This window comes from Taudactylus pleione, unplaced genomic scaffold (genome assembly GCF_031769625.1).
Source record: "Taudactylus pleione unplaced genomic scaffold, aTauple2 ptg000062l, whole genome shotgun sequence".
NCBI classification, from domain to species: Eukaryota; Metazoa; Chordata; class Amphibia; order Anura; family Myobatrachidae; genus Taudactylus; species Taudactylus pleione.
In genome coordinates, this window is record NW_028284464.1 from 1,440,389 (window position 1) to 1,465,517 (window position 25,129).

General features: G+C 41.8%; 1 protein-coding gene across 4 annotated transcripts in view; it reads left to right on the forward strand.

Annotated features, from left to right (window-relative positions):
* CIT (citron rho-interacting serine/threonine kinase) overlaps positions 1-25,129 on the forward strand; it is a 166,026-nt gene that overhangs the window by 60,108 nt on the left and 80,789 nt on the right. For 3 of the 4 annotated variants that reach the window (XM_088465302.1, XM_088465323.1, XM_088465312.1), the window contains exons 11-17: positions 534-639; positions 1,375-1,518; positions 11,851-11,970; positions 12,269-12,439; positions 13,500-13,553; positions 14,627-14,680; positions 23,484-23,624. In XM_088465302.1, the coding sequence (XP_088321428.1) occupies positions 534-639; positions 1,375-1,518; positions 11,851-11,970; positions 12,269-12,439; positions 13,500-13,553; positions 14,627-14,680; positions 23,484-23,624 (790 nt within the window). Of the gene's footprint in view, positions 1-533; positions 640-759; positions 1,147-1,374; positions 1,519-11,850; positions 11,971-12,268; positions 12,440-13,499; positions 13,554-14,626; positions 14,681-23,483; positions 23,625-25,129 lie in introns of those variants that run through there. The other variant, XM_088465332.1, reaches the window with a different exon arrangement.

Genomic DNA, 25,129 nt, shown 5'->3' on the forward strand with positions numbered 1-25,129 from the left:
ACACTTTGTTCATATCAAAGATATTTTTTTGTGATTGTGCCAAACATTTTATCTCAAGCCTACAGCTGAATAATGTTTCTTTATATGAATCACGCAGATTATGACAAATTGATATAATTTTGTTGTAGATTTTCTTATAAATTAATGTTGTCTCGTATAAAAGAAGAGATTCTCTGATGTCATGGTGACTGAGATTTATGCAACATAAGAAATGAGTAATGGGTAGAGGATGACGCTGGCGATGACTGTGTGTTTATCACTTTTTGTGTTTTTGGCAGACGTATGGCTGAGGTGTGTTTGGTAAGGGATTGAGATGGAACCAAGACAAGCCGTTGGCTTATGGGAAGTGTACTAGCTGAAGGCAAGCAGGAAGTGATATTGATAAGGATGAAAGTACAGCAAGTAGTCAATAGTTGGAAATCTGGACTGATATGAGCATATTTGACAGATCTAAATTGCATTGAGGACTAAATAAAGTGAGCAGCTGGTTGTGTTGTAAGTTGTTTAACATTTTTGTATTGTCTCTTGTTCAGGTCTATTGTGTCTGGTCTGGACTCTCCAGCCAAGACAATCTCCATGGAGAAGAAGCTATTTCACAAGAGCAAAGAGCTGCAGGAAACACAGGACAAATGCCACAAGGTATTTAAATCAACAATTGGCCTCCCTGTTTGCAGCAGAAATGTACTTGCCTTCCTGGGGATCAAGAGCTTACTTTTATCTTTTGGGGCGTAGAGCACTGTCCCAGCGAAACTCCTCCGCCTTACAGATGTTCTCAGAGCTTGACAGTCATTTTATTCTCAATGGTCTCAACTAGCTACACTGGATTTCCCAGCTTTAGCCAAGTGTAGGAAACTTCTTGTTTGCGAGTGGAGGACAGCACCCTTCATCAATGGAAATGATAATCTGATGCTTAGGTCGTTTTCTAAAAAAATATAGACCTTTGTTTGTTTTGCATATAAATACATTTTTGTACTTTGTATGCAACCTATGATCTTGGGCAAAGAGACTGGTTGGAATCCGATTATCCCCCCATACTTGACACCTTCTGAAGGACTCAAATGGTTTATTCACAATTTATGTGATGATGAGGCAAACCATCTTCTCATCGGAGCTGGATTTGGGATAATACTGAAGGGACGTAAGCAGGTGAACATGACTCTCTTACTGGCCAGCTGCGTGCTGTGGGCATTTTCCTTGGACTGTATGTAAATGGGAGCAGCCAGCCTGTGGATGACTTTATGAGCCCACCAATAGAAGAAGTGAGCTCGCTGTGACAAATTCGTTCACTAGTTGTGGCAGTACATAGGTCTTCTATTTAGACACAGATTTGCCATCAATGAGCTGTTTAAATCTTTCATTTTGTATATGTTGCAGATGGAGCAAGAAATGACTCGACTACATCGTCGGGTGTCTGAGGTGGAGGCTGTTCTCAGCCAAAAAGAAGTTGAATTAAAAGCATCTGAAACACAGAGATCTCTCCTGGAACAAGACCTGGCAACCTACATCACAGAATGCAGCGTGAGCATGCAATCTCACTTTACATTAGAAATGGTCCCCATTCAATCTCTCTTACCAGTTACCATGTGCAGTGCAGTTTACAGGGTGTCAATTTATAACAAACTATTAGCGGTTGAATCTAGATAGATCAGCCTACTCCATAACCAAGCCTCTAACCCAATACCCTAGCCTAACCCTAATACCATAAGCTCTAACTCTAATACCCTAACTTTAAACCCTAATAATCTAACCCAAATGGGCGACTGGATGGTTCTTATCTGCCATCAAATTCTATGTTTCTACTCTCAATTGTGAATACCTTTTAACCATGCTGGAGCTGATGCAGTGTTGCACATAAATCTGGACAAATCTTGCATGTTTTCACACTGCACATGTCCCGGTCAGGTCAGAGTTGGTCCTCTACTAGTAACTGGGTGGTAGTGATGTATTCATACGTCTGCTGAGTCGGTGAGGCAGTGCAGACAGAATTCCGAGCTAAGCAGAGTTGTGCGTACATGGAAATCCTTCTGTTTTCAGGATTGGGCTGGTGTAAGTAAGCGCTGATAATGATGACTACTATGAAACCAAACGTATGGATAGTGGCAGCGCTATCGCATAAGGAACGTATATTTATATTTAGTTCCATACACACAAAGCAACGCTGAATCTGACCCACATTGCATTTTTTTATTTTTTTAAGCAAGGTTTACCATTTATTTTTTTAAATGGTGACTATAATTGGTTAACAGACTGTGCTCCTTAAAGAAATCACCCTCTATTATAAATTATGCAGTACTATATGTTACCTGTTAATTACTTCCTCAGTCTATTTGTGCAACTTCATTTGTCTTTAAATAAATACAAATATATTTATCGGCAGAGGAGCGCAGATGGGTATATCCTTACCGGTCAATAAAAACTGGATTTTTAATACACACGTAAAAAATATATTCAGACAATAATAAAAATATGTAATATATGATAAACAAAAGACTAGCACAAAGCTGACTTCATTTTCACATGGGCTCCAAAAGTCTCCAGTATTGACAGATATATAGTATATGAATTACACAACTTGTGTTACGCTTCTTACACACCTGCAGTAGGTGTTTTTTTTTAAATCTTCTAATACTAATTATTATATTGATTTTTATTATTGTCTATATATTTAAATGTGTATTCAAATTTTGTTATCTTATACCTTGTATTCTAATTACTAAGTGATTTTTATACACTTTTTTACGTCCTTACAACCAGTAAGAATGTTAGAAGTAATTCAACCAAGCTTGCTCCTTTGCTAAATATATTTGTTAAAATTTTTTAATGTATCATAATTATTTAAGGACTTATAAGGTGCAGCCTCATAATCTATGATATACTTTTAATCTTTTCAGTTGGTTATTTCAGTTGTGTGGCTGACTGGCACTGTTTCTGTATTCTCTCTTGTGTAGTTGGGCTCACAGAGCCTTGGGTTGTAACTCGTTCTGTGCTAGCAGGTTCAGCACCAACTGAGTTATTAATTAGCTAAAATACAGTCTAGAAGGAATAAAGGGATTTTCCTAAGAATTATACCATATTCCATAAGAAGTGTATAACAGTGACTTAAATGTAGGTCTACATAATTTTTAGATTTTGTTAAATAGAATAGATTGTATAATGATATTATTGGATTCAAAAAGTAATTTAGAAAATATCTATCAAAGTTTTCAAACGTTAAAACAAATTATATGTAAAACATTGTTTAAAAAAGTAGATACAGATGTGCCCTCATACACCTTGCGCCTATACGCCATACGGCTCGATATGCTTGGCGCTATTGAGATCCTCTAAGAGGAGTAGCATGCCATATTTTTTCTTTCAAATTTTGCATGTTATTCACATGGCAGACACAGAGAAACACCACTCAGAGGGGGCGATTCAAGTGTTCTGCCAGCGGCTTTTTGTTTAAGATACCCGATAGAGCAATTAATTTGTTGCTCTAACAGGGTGCGATAGCCGCCGGCGACAGCATTTCTGCACGCACTCAGGAGGGTGCGAGCAGAAATGTGTGTGAAACCTCCTGGTTAGGGCGTGCTAACCGCAGTTAGCGCGCCCAAACGAGAATTTTAGACTGGTTTAGCCGTTTTACATGGTTAAACATCGTCTCATAGGCGGCGAAGAGGGTGATAATTAATGAGCGCCCAGAACAATTGAATAGCAAACTGAGCGCTCATTAATTATCACGACCTAAAAAACATTTGACTCGCCCCCACAATGTGCTGTGACTTTAACCACTCGGGAATTCGTTTTAAACACAACAGCAGTAAAATTAGTAAAACTTTACTTCTACAAAACATTTTTTTATTCAATGCTTTCACCTGTAAACCTTATTTCTCTAAACATCCAATGTGGGATACTGGATTAACATGAGTATAGAAGGTGCAGAACAGGAGCTTGGTTGCTTTATATATAACTTTGAAAGCTGAATCTCTTCCATCTTTATGCCCCAATGGCTTTCTGTGAGTTCAGTTTGTAGAAATGCCTGCCGAAGCTGGTCCTGTCTTCTATGGCTGCCAGTTATTTGTTTTTTTTAAACCTTTATTATATGCTTTATTTGTGAGACAGAAGTGCAGTCTTTCATGGGTACTCATACAGACGCGGCAGCTGCTCCCACTGCCTGTTCCTGGGGGTATTCCCTGTAACTGCCTCCACAGTGACAGTGGCTTGTACCCTATGATTTTATGAGCTTCTGGTTTAGCTGGCAGTGTATATCCGATCATGCTCAAGCCTTGGAAGTATGTTTTATCAGAGAATTTCCAAAAAGTTTGGAAGGTCTGCATCTTGATGTGAAGCAACAAGGATTTACCTCTTACTTACAGTTGATCCAGTTATTACTGTTTGGAAGGTCTGAAAGAAGGTGTTTAACCTCTGCTCAGGTTTCTTTCATAGGAAACTGGCTTCTTTCCCTGATGTGCAGACCTTCTTCTGGGAGTGATGTATTTGCAGCCTCCATACATTCCCAGTGATAGCTCTTTGGGATCTTAAACTTACAGCATCCTGCATTCGATACTTTGGATGTAAATATAGTTTTCCTGAGGGGAGGACCTTTAGTTATCTGCACAGCTAGGAAAGCTTCAAAGCTGGGAACTTGTACTGTAGGTCTCCATTCCTCTTCCATTAAGGCATGTCTGTTCTTAGAACCAACCAGGGCATTGCAGATCTATGTCCTTTAGTCCAGGGACTGAGTGGCCTTTATTCCTTCCAGTGTCCACTTAAGTGGTTGACCTTCATCTCAAGAAATACTAGTAGTAGTTTTGAAGGTTTTCATTGGGGGCAAGAGGACCTGTCCTTGATACTGAGAGGGTGCTTTCTAATATATTGGTGTTGATTCCCTTGGGTGGCCCAGGGCCTCTATTGAGCAGCTATATTGGACGACCATCTTTTTTTTGATACACACTTTCACAAATTTATGGAGATTTCTTACTCTGATGTCCAGCAATACCAACCAGCACCTGCAACTTCTAAGTGTAGGAACTGCTTTGTGACTCCATCGTCATCCAGTGTCCCCAATGGATCTTTCGCTAAATTTAGGTATTAAATCCTATTCTTATAGTCCACTAGGGACACTGGATACTTACCATTATGCTTTGTTGTTTGGTGCTGCTTCTTCACGTTTACCCTTGTTAGAATTATGGTTCTAGCTAGAAAACAATGTTCTCTCCTTTGCTATGTAAGGAAAGTACTGAGCTGCACCCTCTCCACCAGTAATCAAGTGTCTCACAATGGACTATGAAAAAAAGAATTTACTTAAGTATTGAAAGCTTATATTTTATATTTTTGTTTGCTTTTCTAAAAACAAAAACATACTACTTAATTGAAACTGCATTAATTTTTACATCACTAGCATACATTTTAACTTGCATGACAGCTAAATGGACACTTTAAGGTCCTTTTTTTTTTTTTCGTTTAAGGGGATAGCGTAGAAAATGTTGAAAGGAATTGACTACTTTCTTTTAGCCTGTGCTTTCTGCAGCTTAGTGTGCCCATTGATCTATATGGTTGTGTATGTCAACTTATTAACTCAATTACAAGTTAACTCTTGAGGAGAGGTAGAACTATCTATGTTTTCAGATTTTACACAATCAATTAAACACGTGATGGAGTAATTCTAAACGTAAAGAAAAACAAATAACTGAAGACCTTTTTGTCTGGAGAGTTATTTATCTAGCTCAATTCAACAGTATTATTGAACTTGTTTAAGCTGAGAGGAAAATGCATCGGTTGTAGGTACTAATAAATAGTTCTATGGCGTAATATTCAAAGCAAAAAAGCATTCAAGCCCCCATTTACTAAGTAGTTTTATCACCAAACGAGTGATAAATGTCACTGTGTATGATAAATTGTGCTCCAGCCAATCAGCTTCCAACTGTCATTTTTCTAATAGATGACAGTTGGGAGCGGATTGGCTGGAGCACCAAATATCCTACACAGTGAAATTTGTCACTTGTTTTGGTGATAAAACTCGTTCGTAAATGAGGCCCTCATTTCCACAGCTTGTTGTCATTTGCCACAAAACTGAAAGCTTTAGTAAAAATGGATGTACTTTGAGAAATTATGGCTGATTCAGAGATGAGCACACATCTCCTATTGTGAGTGCGCATATTGAGTATGGGTCTGCGCACAGAGCGGCAGCAGACTGTCAGTGATTACAGTTTGCTGCCATTTCAGGGAAGGGGCAGCGATGGCCTCCGCGTGTCGCCACAGTTGGTGGTGAAAGGGAAGAGGCCAGGATCTCCGTCTGACTCCATGGTCACTCAGCCGGCTGAGGATTACGCAGGTGATCAATTTCTACGTCCATGGACCAGTAATGCATGCAGGTGGTGTGATGCCTCCTGCTACATTACCATAATAGTGCTATCAGAGCTGCTACCATGTTAGCAGCGACCATAGCAATAGCGCCTGAGCCTGAATCATCCCAATTGATTCAAACTGGAATACAAGGTGCAAAATGTTGATTATAAACTTAGTGAGATTTCTCTTTATTACGTTGCTGTAGCTGTCTATGGACAATTTTTTTGCCATTTTAGCTGAACTTTTTTACAGACTGCAAAAGGGGATACATTCAGTATCCCGGCACAGGGGGTGTCAGCACTTAGAATACCAGCGCCAGAATCCTCACACTGGCAGAATCCTGACACCGGCATCCCGAAGGTAAGTAGCGAGGTGGGTTAGGGTTAGGTAATAGAGGGAGGGTTAGGCACTGGGGGGGAGGGTTAGGTTTAGGGTGCAGGGAGGGGGAGGTTAGGTTCAGGCACTGGAGAGGGAGGATTAGAGTTAGGGTAGGGAGAGGGGCAGCGTTAGGATACCTACCGACAGGTGTTTGTATCCTAACCCTGTCGGGGTGGCGGCGTTGGGATTTTGACCGCCGGCATCCCGTAGCCATCCCCTGCAACAGCAACAACAATTTAATTTTTTGTTTGAAATTTGCAGACTGTCTTTTGTTAAAGACAAAAGTAGCATCCCTTTTAGTACTCATTTGGGTGTTAGACTTTGCATAAACTTAAATTTGCTTGTCTTCAGGATATGACGTCAAATCATAGGTGCCCAAGAACCCTAGATCCTATAGCTAATACTCCAGATAAAGATTTAATCTAACCAAGAGAATACATACTAGCATATGTTCTATTTGGCCTACTAGCCTGTCAGATTGTGGAAGTGATTAAAAATCACTGAATTCATACCACATAGCAGACTCATCCCTGTCTCAATCAGTTATGAAGTGAGCATGTATGTTTAGGTAACACACTCAGGACTCAAATAGTAACCAAAAGGAATAGGTGACTCAGGGGGAGATTTAATAAAGCTTGGAGAGAGATAAAATTGGAGATAATAAGCACCAACCAATCCGCTCCTGTCATTTTTCAAACACAGCCTGTAAAGTGACAGTTAGGAGCTGATTGGTTGGTGCTATTTATCTCCACTTCTATCTCTCTCCAAGCTTTATTAAATCTGTCCCTAAGCCCATTGCAGTTGCATACAACAAGAGGAGTAAGGCCAGGTTATGCGCTATGATTGCTGCAGTGTGTTCATGCTAGTCTGCAATTGGTAACAGGGTGAGTCTCTGTGTAACGCATGGGACATTTACATACATTCAAGTGCGTGAACTGTTTCTATACCACAATTTTTTTTTTCTGATGACCAAGTCTTCAATATTTCGTTGGTAGAAAATCTATACCAGAAAAAAATGTCACTACAGTAAACCCTTCCTTATGGAATTTTTGAATTGATACATGGGACTTTCTGATGGTTCTTCAAATGTCTCTTGTGGGAAAGGCCAAATGGGAAGGGATCTGATCTGAACGGGTGGGTGTCCTCAGGTCTTTAAATTGGTGTAAAAAATTAGCTGTTATGGATACAGACTACTGACACTGTATTTTTTGCATAACCGGAGTCGGCGTCCAAGATAATTTTGGATGGAGTTATTAGAAATGTTCTGCCTCCAACTTGAAAATAAAAACGTATAATATTATATAAATATCGGTGATCGCATTAAAGCCTGTACCTCAGTCTATGACTCAACATTCCTCATTTCCCAGGCACTCCTCCAGTTCAGTATCATGTATAATGTTGGTCTTAGACCAATATTATCCATGCAATCTAATAAGAACAAAACAATTAAATTAAACACGTGCAATACTCTGGCATCTGTAATATTAGAGTCCACTCTGTTCTATTTAATATCTGATTCCCACTTGTTGCAATATGAATAGTGTGTCCAATAGCGATTTCCAAAATAGGGAAATCAAAAATTGTTTGCTTAGTCCGTGTGGCAGCTCTCAATTCTTCTTAATAGTTGTAAGTAGTTTGAATTAAATTTGTTTGGTGAGTGCAAAGGTGCCTCGCAGTGTATCCTGGGCGTTTTTTGAAAATATAATTCTGTGACTGGTACTGTTAAATGTAGGAAACTTGATGGTAGAAAATAAACAGTTATTCATGGAGTTCCGTAAGATGTCCTTTAGGACAGGAGATTTAGGGTGTACCCATGAGTCTGTGCTCTGCCCATTCAATGTGGGAATGGGAGCTTAGTAATAGCATAATGGACACCCATTTGGGTGTTCAACATTCTCTAATCCTGTAGAGGAAGATGGCAAGTTGGCCAGAGGCTCCCTGATCAATGGTTGCTCTGTTGTGGAATGAGAACCTGCTTATTTGGTAGAGGATACATCTCGTGGGAAGAAGTGTCATAAATTTGAGCTGCCAGTAGCAGGACAGTTAGCGAGGGAAAGTGAATGCGCAAGACTGATGAAAACTTCAACGTGTTTCTTCCTCAGCAGCTCCAAAACAGCAACTACACTATCAATTACAATTCAATCTACTTCAGAATATTAAGAATTGAGAGCTGCTACATGAACCAAGCAGACCGTTTTAAATTTCTCTATTTTGGAAATCACTAATTGACGTATTTTTCATATTGCAACAAGTGGGAATCAGATATTAATGATAACTGAGTGCACTCTGATATTACAGATGACAGAGTATTTTATGTGTTTTATTTTTGCTCTTACTGGATTGCATGTATAATATTTGTCTAAGGCCATATATATTTTTTATGTAAATGATGATGTTTCTTATTATATCAGAGGTTCCCAAACTCAGTCCTTAAGGCACCCTAACGATCCAGGTTTTAAGGATATCCATGGTTGAGCGCAGATGGTTAAATCAAAAGACTGAGGGCCTAATTCAGCTTGGATTGCACTTGCTAATACGCACACAATCTGCAAATTGTTGCATTCTGCGTCAGTGATTGCACTGAACGAAAAAAAAGGGGGTCCCAGGGATCCCTCACTTTAAAAAATTCTTCTCCACAGTTTGTGGGTCTTATCACAATTTATGCATCACTACCTGTAGCGCATAAAAACGCAATATAGTGCATGTTTTGCACTGAGCAATACTTGGGGAGAAGGAAACGGGTGGGAGGGGATAGCACATAGGGTAGCAGAAGGGGTATAGACATGAAGAGAGGGTAAGAGGGGGCACATGAGAGCAGAAGGGGTACAAACATGGGGAGAGGGGAACAGGTGGCACAGAGGTGGGAGGGCAGAGTACACGGGAGAGCAGAAGGGTACAAACGTGGGAGGGGAGAGCACATAGGAGAGCAGAAGGGGTAAAGATATAGGGAGAGGGGAACAGGGGGCACAGTGGCGCTAGAGAGTAGGAGGAGTACAGAAATGGGGAAAGGGAAATGGGTGGGAGGACAGAGTAAACAGGAGAGCAGAAGGGGAGAGGGGCACAGGGTGGGAGAGGAGACTACACAGGAGAGCAGAAGGGGTACAATAGTTTGCTCCACTGTTCTTATAATAGGACACAAGTCAGTCTCCCCATATAATCAAACAGGGCACTAGTGGGTGCTACAGCTGTATTTCCTCCTATACTATAATAAATATAAGTACCATTTACCTGCTGCCAGTAAAAGTGATACTGCCTACACAGCAGTCAGACGGGCGAAGAATGACATCAAAGATCCTTTCTACTGAAGGGGATCTATCCACTACTCCGGGGTTAGTTAGGAGGTAGCATGATCCGACGTCCATACACAGGGAGCAGCGTGGACATCGGGTGGAACGCACTGGCGGCGATTGGATCATGAGACGCCGCCGGCAGTGATTGGTGAATGCTGCCGACAGTGATTGGATAAGGTGCCATCGGCAGCATCTTCCCAACTAATCACCGCCGACAGTGATTGGCTGCTCTGCGACTAGCACACAAGAGAGGGAATCGCGTCCGGGTCCTCACTTCCTGTATCGTGTAAAAACGCGCTATAGTGCGTATTTCGCCATCACTGCTGTTACAGGGGCGTGCATAAATTATCCACTGCGATGCCATGCGCAGCCTGAGGCCTCATAGCGTGCGTGGAAGTTAGACATTTCTGAGTAAGGTTAGGGCTTGTGTAAGTGTGTGTAAGGCTGCAATGGTACTCATTGTACTTATGTTTTCACAGTCTTGCTACACATTACGGATATGTGTAAGGTAAAGTGGGCGTCCTTATGTAGTGCAGCAGTGGCATAGCGATCGCAATGAATTGGCACGCTATCGCAGTTGAACTGTGTGTAATTGCAGTTGCGATCGTAATAGCGATCCAAGCTGAATCAGGCCCAGAGGTACTTATTAAGTCACCTGTGCTCAAGCATAGTTATCCTTAAAACCTGGACCATTAGAGTACCTTGAGGGCAGAGTTTTGGAACCTTAGTATTACATTAAACATATTTTCTAGCATCGACAGCTGTATGTTTATAATTTATCATATTGTCTATTTAAGAACTGCTTATCCCTCCTTAGGCTTATTGTTTACAGTTTATAATAGGTGGTTCCAGCCCCCTACTTTGCAGCTACTGACAAATTCTGAGGTATACTATATACCTACCTATGTTATTACAGTTTTTTGCGCTTTATGCCGCTAAAGGTAATTATTTTTGTGTTGGGCAGGAGGGTGTAGTTGACAAAAAAAGATCAGCACAAACCGTGTTTGTACCTTGTTCTGAAAACAATACAGTTTTGATCAAATTAGGAAAAAGAACTAACTGGAAATTTGTTATTGCTAATAAATATACATTAGCCCTGTGCATAAGTAACGATGCGTAGACACGGGACGATTAAAATGCATGATATCGATAATATCATTATCGTTCATATATAGTGCATTTTTTGGTCCCTTCCAAAGCACCAACGACCTGCGATGCACGGGCCCGTATGGACAATAACGATATCGTCCATTGCCCATGCATGCAGGCCAACCTGGTCGATATTGACCAGGTTACTATTGCCGGTCGTTCGCCGTCGTTTGTGGGTTGGTGGTGTGCTGGATGATCGATATCGATCATCCAGCACAATGGGAAGGTGCAGGACGATCCGTCAGCGATATCGTTATCACTGACTGATCGTACCGTGTGTACGCACCATTAGACCTATTTCTTGTGTTGCCATACTCCCCTTTTCTGTCAGTGGAATACCTCACCAACTCACCAATGTACAGTATGTCAGGAACACACACAGGCTTACACTTATAAATTTGAGAACAGGGGTGGTATGACCTATAAGCCAGAATAAATGAATAATAATAATTTAAAAAAATGTTTTATATATATATAATTTTTTTTTTTTTATTTCAACCATGTTGCTTCAGACATATGTAGAGCAGTGATGCCCAAATATTTACAGTAATAGGTATCACTGCTCTACATATAAGTAATTGATTGAATTTCTAAATGATCTTTCCATGTGATTTAATTTGGAAATAACAAATGATCTATTCATGGTTGCTACTTCCCAATAAGTGTAATCAAGTGTTTGGTACTTTTAAAATATTCAATGTTACAGAGTTTAAAGCGAAGCCTGGAGCAGGCTCGAATGGAGGTTTCCCAGGAGGATGACAAGGCTCTGCAGCTCCTGCATGACATCCGAGAACAGAGCAGAAAGCTTCAGGATATCAAGGAGCAGGTATGATATGTCCTCTGTGTTAATTAGTTCGAAAGCCTCCCGGGTATCCTAATGCAGCTCAATTTGTGACTCCTACTCTAACTTTTACTTTCTAAAGTGCAACTTTACATTTCTTGTGTATTAAAAATAAAAACTTATATAAAATACATTTAATTTACCCACATCACTGTACAATATACAATTAGCAGTCTTTTCTTTTTGAATGGAGAAACATAGCATTTGGCTTTCTGAGCTAATTGGAAGATGTATTCAAGCAGCATCTGAAGAATTTCAATCCTTGTTGCTTCTTTCTCCTAAGGAATTTCAAGCCCAACTAGAAGAGATGAAGCTGATGATGCACCAGTTAGAAGAAGACCTCTCTGCTGCTCGCAGGCGTAGTGACCTATATGAAGTGGAGCTAAGGGAGTCACGAATAGCTGCAGAAGAATTTAAACGAAAAGCAACAGAATCTCAACAGAGGCTTCAAAAAGTAACAAATCTCTATTATGATTATCAAATATTTTAGTTTTGTTATATACCCCACACTTTGTTAAATATTACTCTCTTACTAATTGTGCTAGTTCCTCTAAGCAGTAACGCCTATTCATCATCATCAGTGGTCATGCTGACCGAAAAAAAATTGTGGGTCCCAGGGACCCCTCACTTTAAAAAAGTGGGGTCCTACTCCACTGTTTCTGGGTACCATCATATATTATGAGAGCAGGCAGCAGTTGGGACAGTGCTGAAGGCAGGTAGAAGGTGGTGTAGAGAGTGGTAAAGGCAAGCAGCAGTTGGGGTAGAGCTGGGGTTAAAGGCAGGGAGAATTTGGCATAGATCTGGGGGTAGAGGGGAGTAATGGCAGGCAGTGCTGAGGATAGAGAGGGGGTAAGTGCAGATAACAGTTGCAACAGTCCTGGTATTCTGCCAATGAAGACCTAGTGGTTGTGCCTGAAATGGGATTGAAATGCCGGCGGCTAAACACCAGTTCAGATCCGCCAGTTCAAATACCGACAGGATCTAGATCCCAACAGAGGCAGGTAAGTACCACAACCTCCCCTGTCCCCCCCTTAACTCTCCCTTAGTGGTGCCTAACCCTATCCCCCCCCCTCCTCGTGCCTAACCTATCCCTGGGGGTGCCTAACCCTAACCCCCCCTTACCGCTCCCTAAACCTAACCCTCCCAGGGGGTACCTAACCCTAATCTCTCCCTGGGGTGCCCAACCAAAACCCTCCCCCCTAGGGCTGCCTAACCCTAATTTGCCCTAAAAACCTAATCCTAACCCTGCTAGACTCCCTAATCCTAACCATGCCCCCACTGCGGCTAACGCTAAGGGCGCCCCGGATTTACCTTCGTTCGGGATGGCTTCCTCGGTGCCGGGATTATGATAGGCGTCAGTATCATGGTTAGGGTCATGTGTTACATCTCTTGACTGGTCATTGACTTTGAAAGAGGGGGTGATTGCAGTGCCTGTTTGATAGGAGCTTCAGTAACCCAACCTGTCAAGCAAGGTGTCTACCTGTAACACTTACAGTTTGTCTTGTCTTCTGTAGGCTAAAGATCACGGTAAAGCTGAAGTTGGGGAGCTGCATTCTAAACTTGAAAAGGTATTTATTTAGAATTTTTCTGTATTTCTGCATTTGGACACTATATTATCTTGATATTTCCAGTTTAAAGAATGCTATTGTTTTAAAAATGTCTCTTCTAAGGCTGGGTACACACTAGACGATGTGTACCCAGCCCGACATCTTCAGCGACGGGACCCGGCGGGGGAGCCGGCATTGGCAAGTGCATACACACTTGCCGATGCAGGCAGCGACGGCGGAGGCTATGCTGCATTCAGCAGCATGGTCCTCGCTAAGGACATCTCTCATCAGCCCTGCATGTAGGGCTGACGGAGGATGTAGCTGACAACGCGCTGGGAGCGCGTTTATCGTCGGCGAAATAGCAGGTACACATTAGACGATGTGCCCGATATGTCAGTCTGATCCGCCGATCGTCTAGTGTGTACCCAGCATAAGAAAGATAAGTGTTTATTTTTAATTTGCAATAAGAAACAATTATTTTTTAACTCAAAATAGCTTCCTCCTCTGTGTTGGATAGTGATGCTTCTCATTTGAGAAATGTTCATCTCTTGCTTATCCGAGCCAAAATAAACCGCTCAAGTCTATTTTTTATGATTCATACTACTATGCATACACAGAAAAAGACGTGTGCAGCAAAGCATTCTTAATTGTGTGTGTGTGTGTGTGTGTGTGTATATGTATATATATATATATAGTGTCATGTACACAAGAGAATGTAAATAGAATTTTAAATTACCGTCTAAAATCTAATGATATACAACCACCTGCACATCCATTGTTTACCCCTTAAAATCCAATGGGAGTACTCTTTCCTGCGGTAGCCAAAATGAAAATGACAAATAAGTAGTGCAAATGGGTGCCCATGAGTTGATTAGAACATACAGTAGCTGCAACATTAATGAAGTGATGGTTGTCACACTTTCCCATCTCTGTTCTTTCTGCCCAGGCATAAGAAGCAAAAACATTGAGATATGTAAAACTCTAGATACGGATATATACAGATTCTTTTGCGCATACGAAGTGCAGATGTGTATCCTACACCAAAAAATTAGTAATGTGTAGATTAACAACACATTACCTTCTGTTTGTGCCAGATCAATGCTGAGCAGCAGAACAAGATTCAAGAGTTGCAGGAGAAGCTTACAAAAGTAAGTACAATAAAGCATCAAATGAAATTTGCCAATTATTGTGAGAAGTAAAGCTTGGTGCACACCTAAAAGATTTTACACCAACCCAGAGTTGAAAAGATTTGGATAACATGATTTTTTTTTTTTAAATTACCCATTTGGTCTAAGAGCTTGTATTTAAACCTTCCTCCCCTAAGGCCGGAACAATGTTTTTGAGGCAATACGGGCTCGCTTATGTCCCCAAATGAAGGACGTCATATAACGGATAGTAGAAAAGAGTAATTTTATTTTTTGTCCTTCCCCACCCCTAGATATAAAGCTATTTCCCTTCACTATGCTTTTCTAGGCGATAATTTAGATTATACCAAACTTCTGTCAGGCCTGCCTCAGTGGCTACAACACTTCCAGAGTTTAACAACTGACCAATTGCTCAGGTCCCTTGATGATAGCTGTCATCACCTTCCCATGAGCTCTTATAGGGAATTATTTTTAATTGTCTTCCATAAGACATATATTAGTCCCAACTGGGTTTGTTTTAAATGGGTTCTTCCCATTCCCATAGATGTCCTCGCTGTGGGGAAGATAATGCAGAGTTGTACCATTATCTATGGTCTTGCGCTCTGGTTAGAGCCTTTTGGCTCCGGATTCGTAGGTTTGCTTTGGAGCATTTGGTCAATTTTGTTACCTTCACTCCTGAATGAGCTATACTGGGAATCCTACCTTCAGGTCAGCGAGTGTCTCCTGGGAGTCGAAAACTCCTACTTGCTTTGAGTGCTAAAAAGACCATATTGCAGGTATGGATTCAGCCGGCGATGCCTCCTTTCTCTCTGTTAAAGGAAACATTATTTTATTTGTTTAGAGTGGATTGGGTGGAGGCTTCTCTCGCTAAAGATTCTAACGTGTCTACATATTTTGACGTCTGGGAAAGCTATTTACTGCAGTTACACTCCCGTTGCAGACTCAACAGTTGCTCATCCAGTGTTTTTCATCCACCTCGTGGTATTTGTTACGCCTAATCGATAACGACCCTCTTTTATATAAATGTTTGGGTTTTCCTAGTCTGCATGGCACTGTTAAATTTATGTTTTTTCTTTACTTTTTCCTTTTTCATTTGTTATGTTTTTATTTTTCTGTGATTTTTATTTTCTTCATTTAGTTATATATATATATATATATATATATATGTGTATATTGTTTATTGTAGACTTATATTTGGATGATTTAAATGTCTTGTCATTTGTTTTTCATGTTGTAATCGTTGGATACATTCATGCTTCTTATCTGTATCTGTGTCTTTATCTATATATGACGCTCTACATCGTATTGATTCTTTGTTAAAGTTGCTTTTGAATCAATAAAACACACTTAAAAAAAAAAAAAAAAAAGAGTAAGTGAGTTGATAGACATACAGGATCTTGGGCTGAGTAACCAAGTTCACTCAGCCCATGACTGAGAGGGAAAGCTGCTGCCAGCCACGAGACTTAACCTTCAAATACTCAATCTGAGGTTGCAGATTCAAAGTCACATATTCAGACAGAGAATGAGTAATCTGAATACTCAAGTACTTAAGCTGCATACATCAACATAGAGGTAAATCATGGGAGGGCGGTCTAGAAACTGTGGGAAGCAAGGAGAAAGCTACAGATCAATTATTCCTAATAACAGAAAAAAGGTCCAATAGATTTAACATTGACAGTAGAGCAGGCAAGGAGCGCTCCATGTGAGCCAAAAACATGTAATCTGCATATAAAGCTATTTGCTATTCACGACTTGAGATCAGAAGTCCGGAGACGTCAGAGAAAGCTTTGATTGCATAAGCCAAAGGCTCTATGGCAATGGCAAATAATAAAGGGAATAACTGACACGTCTGGCCTCTCTACCAAGTGTAAATGAACCCGTAACAAAACCATTCACTTCAATAAGCCAGAAAGCTAGACATTTTGCTAGGATTTTGACATCAGCTGAAAGTAATGAGGTAGAGCATTAAGAGTCTGGATAGGCCGGATCCTTATCAGGCTTGTATATCACTGTGGATCACAGTGCCTCTACCATGGAGGAGAGGAGAGATCTTACTTCCCGTAGAGCCCAAAAATTGTTTGACAATTTGGGGACAAAGAAACCAAGATGACTTTTCTACAGTACTATTGGGAGCCCACCAACCCCTGGCATCTTACAAACAGGGAGAGACTTAATAGCATCCTCAACTTCCTCAGGAGCGATGGCAAGTCTAGGTACAATCAGCTGAAATTTGACAGTGACGGAAGCACAAATTTGGTCGAGATTGGAGGTTAGTTCTGCCATAGACTATTGAACCCTAGATTTATATACATCAAAATAGTGGTCAGGAAACACTGCAGCAATGAACGAGGTATCAGTATGAACAGTCCCAGTCGAATCCATCAGTCTACACACAATGATAGGATGAACATCAACCTTTGCCATGTAAGCCATAAATCTACCAATTATATCGGCTTGAAAATAATAATCATGAGCCAAAAAAAGAAGACTGCACTTTGATTTGTCAAGTAAGAAATCACACCATGCCTTATCAACCCTACCAGCCAGATGCCTGCTAATGATGTCATTTCTCAAGGGCTCAATATCTCCCAGCTCCCGCTGCCATTGGAAAATATTAAGCTGCACCACCTGAGAGATCAAGGTAGCCCGGAAGAAAGCCTTAAAACTGTCCCAAACTAGAGGGGCAGAGGAACCCACAGGATTTGTAGCAAAAAATACCTTCCTCGTCCCAAGGAGTTTGCATGCTGCTGCCATCTGCATCAGTAAGAAAGGATTAAACCTCAAAAAAAGAGGCACTTCTAAGGAAATTTAAATTCAGCGCCAACAACAGAGGGTAGACTCCTCAAGACAAATAGTCCACCGTGTCAACTGCAGGGAGTAGAGAAGGGGAAACAAATAGAATGTCTTTAATGGAAAAGGTATGATTGGACAAAGAAAAACAGAATTCACAATGAATATTAGGGTGTTTAGCCAGATATCCACTAAATCTTTTTCAGAAATCGAGCGAGAGAATGAAAAGGGCCCATCTCTCTCCGGACTCAAATCTTCTCTCCATCTATCTAAAACCTCATCAAACACTGCATTAAAGGCTCTTATACAAATAACTGGTACGTTATGAAACTCAGTGAAAAATGCACAGTACTTAGAGAGCACATAAGAGCTAAAGGGAAGGGGGATATATACAGCCAACAAGATGAAAAGGGAGGTATGTACCGTGCCGTACAGGAAAACAAAGCATCCCAGGGGGTCTATTTGAACCTTATGACAGACGAAACACCCCTAGAGTTGGAGTGAAAGGTCCAACCCACCCAAAGTTTCCTGAGGGAAAGACCCCTACTTCCCATCATATGGGACTTCAATAAACAGACAGTACCAGGGGATTGGGCTTTGACCTGTCTCATTACCATAGAATGCTTAATGTCTTCATTCACACCCTGTACATTCCAAGAGAAAACATTCAGCAAAGAAGAAAGAGTAGCATAAATACAGGGGTAAAGAAGAGCTCCCTTCACTAATAGAAGCAAACTAAGGTGGGAATTCAATTGTTTTTTGGGTGGCCATTAGTGATGAGCGCCCGTCGCATCTATTCAATTGCTACTCTGATCGGGCACTCAGATTTCTGCTTGCGCTGTCCTGTGGTGGTGAGCAGAAATCTACGAATTGGCATCCTGCACAGTATTTTAGATGGGTTTAGCCACTTTACGCTGCTAAAACCCAGTGCACTTGGGCGTGAAAACCGTGGCACTCGCGCCTGATTGGAGCAATAATTGAATAGCTTAATTATGGGCACCCATAATAACAATTTAAGAGTAATTATGAAAGAGTAATAATAAAAATAACAAAGACAAACAGTCTAGTGAAAAAGTAATAAACAATTCCCAACACCACCTACACTGCATAACAAACCTAAAATGGGTGCACCTTATCCCTAGCAACTAACCAATACCCTTTAATTTAACCGAACCACTGAACCACATAGTACACTGAGGTAAAGAAAAGCTAAGTTGGGGGAGGGGGCTACTCCTGTGCACCCTAGGGTCATGATGCTCCCAGCCAGCCCATAGTAACAGGCCACCTGTAGTCTTAAAAAAACACAGAATAAAAGTAACCCCAACAAACTGACTAATAAAATTAAGTCAGACACCAAAAGTATGAGCATTAAACCCAGACATAAAGACAAAATATACAGTTTAGAACAAGAAAAAAAGAAAAAAAATTTAAACAGTAAGGAATACAATAATAAATTGTCCATGTATCAACCAATCTGGGAAAAGTAGCAGTCCTAAAACATGTAAAGACAATTCTTATCACTCTGAGGGTCTATTGAGATTTTTGGACATCAGAAGAAAAGTCCTGGAAAGCCGCCACCTACTGACCATTGAATTCCAGGGGACCATTGGTCCTGGCAAGACGTAGCAGAGCAATGAATGTCCTCGGTGGAGCACCCGGAGAAAGGGCCCTAGTTGGTGTTCAATAAGCACGTTCAAAAGCAAAATGAGAGGTAAGTGCGTCACAGCCAAAGGTAGTAATTAACCAGGACTCCAGGAATTGCTCAGGAGCAGTGCCCTTTGTAATCTTATGCTGGCAAGCTGTCATCTAAGACCCTAAGGAGGACAGTCGGCCAGAAACAGGAGCACTATTATCCTCCAAAGTTGAAATATAGTTCTCAGTCTCATCATCCGGTCTCTCATTTTTTGCATGTCTTGACGAATAAAGGACAGGTCAATATGCACCTTTGCCACACGATCCATCACATGGTTTTCTGCGTCGGTAATAGCTTGTAAAAACTTCTCCATTGTGACAGCAGGGGTCTTAGAAAGGGAGACAGAGGGTTGCAAAGGCAATGAGGGTGACTGAGTTTCTGCAGGAACCAGACCAAAGTCTGACAAGGGAAAAGAGCGGTAAGCTTCTAAAGCCTTGCTGCCACCGAAGCCTCTGGTCTCTGATTCAACAGGTAAGTACTAAAGTAACAGATCCAAGTCCAGAAATGGAAGAATCACCAACACCGAGGACTAAAACAGATAAGTACTTGCAGCAGAAACATAACCGGACAGCTCCAGCCGATAATCCAGCACCACAGAGAATGGAGAAAGGGGGAATGGGATGCTTCTATTTAGTAGAGAGACTGAGCAGGAGGGCAGATCCCTTGCCAGGTAAGTACCAGCAGAGAAGACTGGCCACCACAACAGCAATATAGCAATTACAGCAGAGCACAGTACTAAGAGGGAGGTAGGTAGCCAAAATTTATATATACATATGCTCAGGATCTGTAGCAAGCATATTCCAAACTGCCAGCAGGGTCCCCCTTCTGTAAATATAGCACAGCACCAGGGAGGAAGAGTGCCCTAACACCAGGTATCTTTATGGCCAGGAGCAGGCAGTCCAGGCTCCAAGCGAGTGCTGAAACAGGAGAGGCCAACCGGCTGCAAGATGACGGGAGAAGGAAAAGGAGTCCCATTTCACACACAAAGCCATAAGGACCAGAGCCAAGCCGCGGCTCTGCTGAAGAGGAGCTGACATGGGAGCAGCACCAGCGCTGCACCCCGGGGCAGCCTGCACAGGAGAGGAGTTGTCCAGCAGACCAAGACTTCAGTAATGGCGGAGGCCAAGAGGTAGCGCTGGACCCACAGGGGCCAAATCCAGCCAGCCGAGAGCAGGTGGGGCTCCACTAGAACACCAGGCCAAACAGACAGCAAAGGCAGGTAGGAGAGCGCACAGGACTACAGGTGGCTGCAGGAGCACTTAACAGGGTAATCAGACTGGGGAGCTCTAAGACACAGTTCTTACTCCATGCCTGCTCAGGCCATGCCCCCATCACCATGCACTTTTAGTTTTCTATGGATGGGAGGAGGGCACAATCTGCCCTTTGTCTCCCGTGTCAGCCACCACTGGGAATCATTTCCAGGTTTGTATCTCTAGATTTGATGACGTGTTGATGGACCACATTTCTTCTTTTAGATGCAGTGTTCTATGAGCACTCTTCAGTCAACAGGTTAGGTGATCATTTTAAGAGACGCTTGCATGGCTATATAGACATTAATTTGAGAAGAACTACTGAGGGATTTGGAAAATGGCGCAGAGTGCCTCCTACATTGAGAATGGATTGTGCTAAACTAGTGGGCAGATCATTGATCAATGCATAGCTTGCATGCAGTGTCATCTGGCTCAAATCTTAGACAGCAGACAATACTTGAAGAGGTTCCCAATTATCAGATCTGCTTTTGCATTATCACATTATCTGGAGTGGCCATGGTTATTCTGTATGTGGACAGGAGAGGCCGTATGTGGGTGGTAACAGGGACAGGTCAGTAGTAACGGGGGAGTGGAGTTGCGGACGCAGGCGTGCCAGTGTGTTTTCATGCCGTTTCTGGGGCGTGCATAATTAACAGGCAGCGTCATAGTACACGTCACCTGGTTGAATAATACACTGAAGTGCTTGCGGTAGGGTACAGTCACCCGCAAGCGCTGCGGTCAGATCTGATGTACCGATGGCTGTATATACTTCCTGGAGATGACGTACGCTAGTGGGCGCTAAAGACAGGCTGGTGGGCATCTGTAAACACAAAGTGATCGCTCGCCAAGACATAGTGGGCGTGCTTATGCCTTGCCTTGCGAGCGGCTGCCTTGACGTCACTTAGATGAATTTCCATACGCTGGGAGCAAGCAGCCACATCTAGCGAGCAGGTCTGAATCATGCCCAATATCCTAATGAAGGCCTGAATCAGTTAGCCTTTATTTCATCAGCTTATTGACCAGCTCCTGGGGTTCCAGTGTTGGACCATAAACCTGGGCAAATCATTGCTGACACCAACAACCCCAGTGGTTTTCCTAAGCCTCCTTAAAAAGTACTCCTTCCTCATGATAAATGTTGCTGTTTGCAGAAGCTACTGTAATATACCTTTTTTCTGATCAAATCATGTACTTCCATCCCATGCTGTATGAGCATGATAGAGACAATAATTTTAAACCTTGAAACAGAGGTTTATGTGCAATTCCACACTTCTCAGTCTGGTAGCTCAAGATTTTAATTTGACAGCATCATATTGCTATATCTGCCTTCTCAGTTTCATGTTGATAGGTAGTCACTGCAATTGCCAATATCCTGGGATGAGGAGTAGTTTTCCTTTGCCACCACGTCCATGTTCATTCTCTCCTCATGAGTCCATCTTAACAGTCTTAAAAATGGGGACATCGGTATTGTCCAGGAATTATGGTTGTTTTTTCCAACCTTTATAACTCATGACCTTGGTATCTCCTTTACTCTGGATGTAGAGTGAGCATTGTGGAATCTTCGACCCTCTTTGTTTCCTAGATCCTGCTCAAGGGGTAATATGCAGCTTTTGGCAGTTGCAGCAGCAGCTAAAAACATTTGTCACAATGGATTAATAAAGATCCAATCCCTCTGACATTATTGTTCCCTCGTCTGGCACATCTCTATAAGAGGAACTGGGTGGAATGTTCCTTAGATTTGGCTACTTTACAATGCTGACTCCTCATGACTTAACTAGACAAGCAGTTAGAATAACCTCCTTGTATAATTTGGAAATAATTGACCAATAGATCTCCATTCTAGCACTAACCTCTTTCTTGAAACTGTCAGGATCACTAATCCTCCTTTCTATAGAATGTCCCCCCTTTACTAGGGCTATGTTTATCATCGGTTGCAAATGTTTATAGGTTTGAATGTGACAGCCCCTTTGGTCTCCTGGGATGTCCCAATCGGATTCTAGCTATTATCTTCTAGAAGGTGCTAGTTAACTGTTAAGTAGAATCTGATTGGTTGCTATGGGCAACATCTCCACTTCTAAAAACTCTCACTTTAGTAAATATCACCCCATAGTGTTCTGGATGGCCAAATCCTCATTATTATAGTAGAGAGTAAGTTTGGGGGGAGGGGAAGGGGGGGAGCAGTGGGTATAGGGATAAAGGTAGAAGATAGTCCCACCATTTTGTCCTCCATTTGCTCTGAATCAAACCCATAGCCTCAGGAGGGATTTGTATATGGTTTAGTCAGTCTGTCAATCTTGAATCTGCAGTCTTGATGGAAACAATTCATCCACCCCATCAGGACAATGGAACAAAGTTTCTACGTAGATCTACTAAAATGTTTGACTGCCCCACATTTCATAGTGCGAAAGTGATTACTGTGTACCAAGAGTTTTTTGGTCTTCCATTCCTTTTGAATTTCTTGCATTTGGAAGTTGACTTGGGTCTGAGCATTAACTTTGTCTCAACGCTTAGTGGTTCTTTTCCAGCCTCCTTTTACTTCTACAAATACTGATTTAGAATGTATTGGTTAGCTCACATCACATCTATAGAATGTGGTCAGCAGGACGAAGTGTCATCTGTTGTCATTTGTTGTCATTTAGGGCCTTGTTTAGAGTTAGGAGCACAACAAGCTAAAGTGGGAAAATTTGCACCTGGACAAACCATGCTATCCATTTTTGTGCATGCAGAAAATATACAACCTGCTTTTGCATGTAGTACAGGATTGCTGAGCAGCTTTGTTTTTTTCACTGCAGTTTAGAAATAAGCTAGAACATGGCCAACTATTGAGCTATTTGTTAATTTTAAATTGAAGCAACATCTTTTTGCTAAGGTGCAAAATTGCACCTTAAAGCTAGATTTAGGCTTTGGTTTAAATCGGAACTAATGTTCATCTTTCTGAAGCAGGGCCAATACCCTCGGTTGCCCAATTTATGACATGAAAAAAGCACTTAACAAAAGTTTAAAATACCCAGTTTTATTTATTTGGTTTCAATATTTTCAATATTTTCCATTAATTTTCTTTTTATATCATATATAGGCAGTGAAGGCCAGTTCTGAAGCCACTGAATTGCTCCAGAATATTCGACAAGCTAAAGAAAGAGCAGAAAAAGAGTTGGAGAGACTTAAGAATCGTGAGGACTCAAATGATGGAATAAAGAAGAAATTGTTTGAAGCTGAGGTGTGGCCATAATGTGGTATGAAAGGATTGGCTACGGGATGCCGGTGCTGGGGATCCTGGCGGTTAGAAACACGATGCCGGCATCCTGACAGGGTTAGGATACCAACACCTGTCGGTCAGTATCCTAACCCTCCCCCTCTCCCTACCCCTAAACCTCCCTCCCTGCTGCCTAAACCTAACCTCCTCCCCTAGTGCCTAAACCGAACCTCCCATTCCCTGCACCCTTAACCTAACCATCCCCCTAGTGCCAACCCCTAATTATAAGCTTATAATAAGCTTAAACCCATTATGAGCGCCGGCATCCCAACTGTTGGTATTCTGACCGTATCCCCTATGAAATTCCTATGACATTACTGATATGGCTTAACCATTGGGTTGTTCTCAAGCAATACAGAAAAACCTTGAACAGATATTGAAACATAGAAATGTAAGGATTTTCCAGTGAATAATAAGGATTCAGCCCATTACACTGTGTTGCTGTACACAACATAATTAAATATAGCTAGTAGCTAAATATTGGGAGCACTAAAAAACACACATAAGCACTGTCAATCTTCTTACATAGGTAGCTCATAATTTGCATATAACAATATCAAATAACGCCTGACAGACAGCTGTCACACTGCCATGTGCTTTCTCTGAACACAATGGGTGACAGTTTTGGATAGTGGTATATACAGTAAGTAATGCAGGCCATACATCAGTGCCGTGAATACCTGATGCAGATCTGTTGGGGAATCAGGGAAATTCAACATGTTAAAAAATCCTGACTCGCCAATTCTGACAATTTTCAGGTAGGAATTGGGTAATCGAGATTGTCCAACATGTTGGATTTCCCTAGTGTCAGCAGAATTAGAAATTGGGGCAATCCCTCACAGATGTATGGGCCCCATAACTCTGTAACAGAGCTTTTGTAGCCAGCCGCGCGCAGTTTTCTGTGTTCTTTTGTTTATTTACATATATTTTTTTTTATTCCCTTTTTATTTTTTCCCTAGTATACAGACATAAGACAAAGAAAATTAACATGTTATATAGTTACAAATTCCTTTTTTCTACTTCAGGGTCCACAGGGTTGACCTTGGGGTATAGCTGGATCTGGATCCATGGGCACCACGCAGTTAAAGCTTTAGCTGCTCCCAGGATGCACTTGGGTCCGTCCTCCTCTATACCCCGCCCCCGGCCACAGCACCTCAGTTTGAGTTGGTGCCCGGCCGGAGTCGGGTCACCTGCGCAGGGGGGCTGCAGTAGCAGCCCCCGAAAGCTTTCTATTTTTATTTAAAAAAAAAAAAAAAAAAAAAAGAGCCTGTTAGATTTTTATTTTACAACAGAGGCTCTAGTGTGGCAGCGACGGGCTGTCTATGCAGACGCCCACGCTGCCGCTCTCCTTCCCCGCTGGCGCCGCGACGCCAGTACTGCACTGGGATCGCGGCGGGAGGCCAGAGTCCGTACTAGCCGGACTCTGCGTCCCTCCCTGGACTGCTGCCGGAGTCGCCGGGGACAAGGTA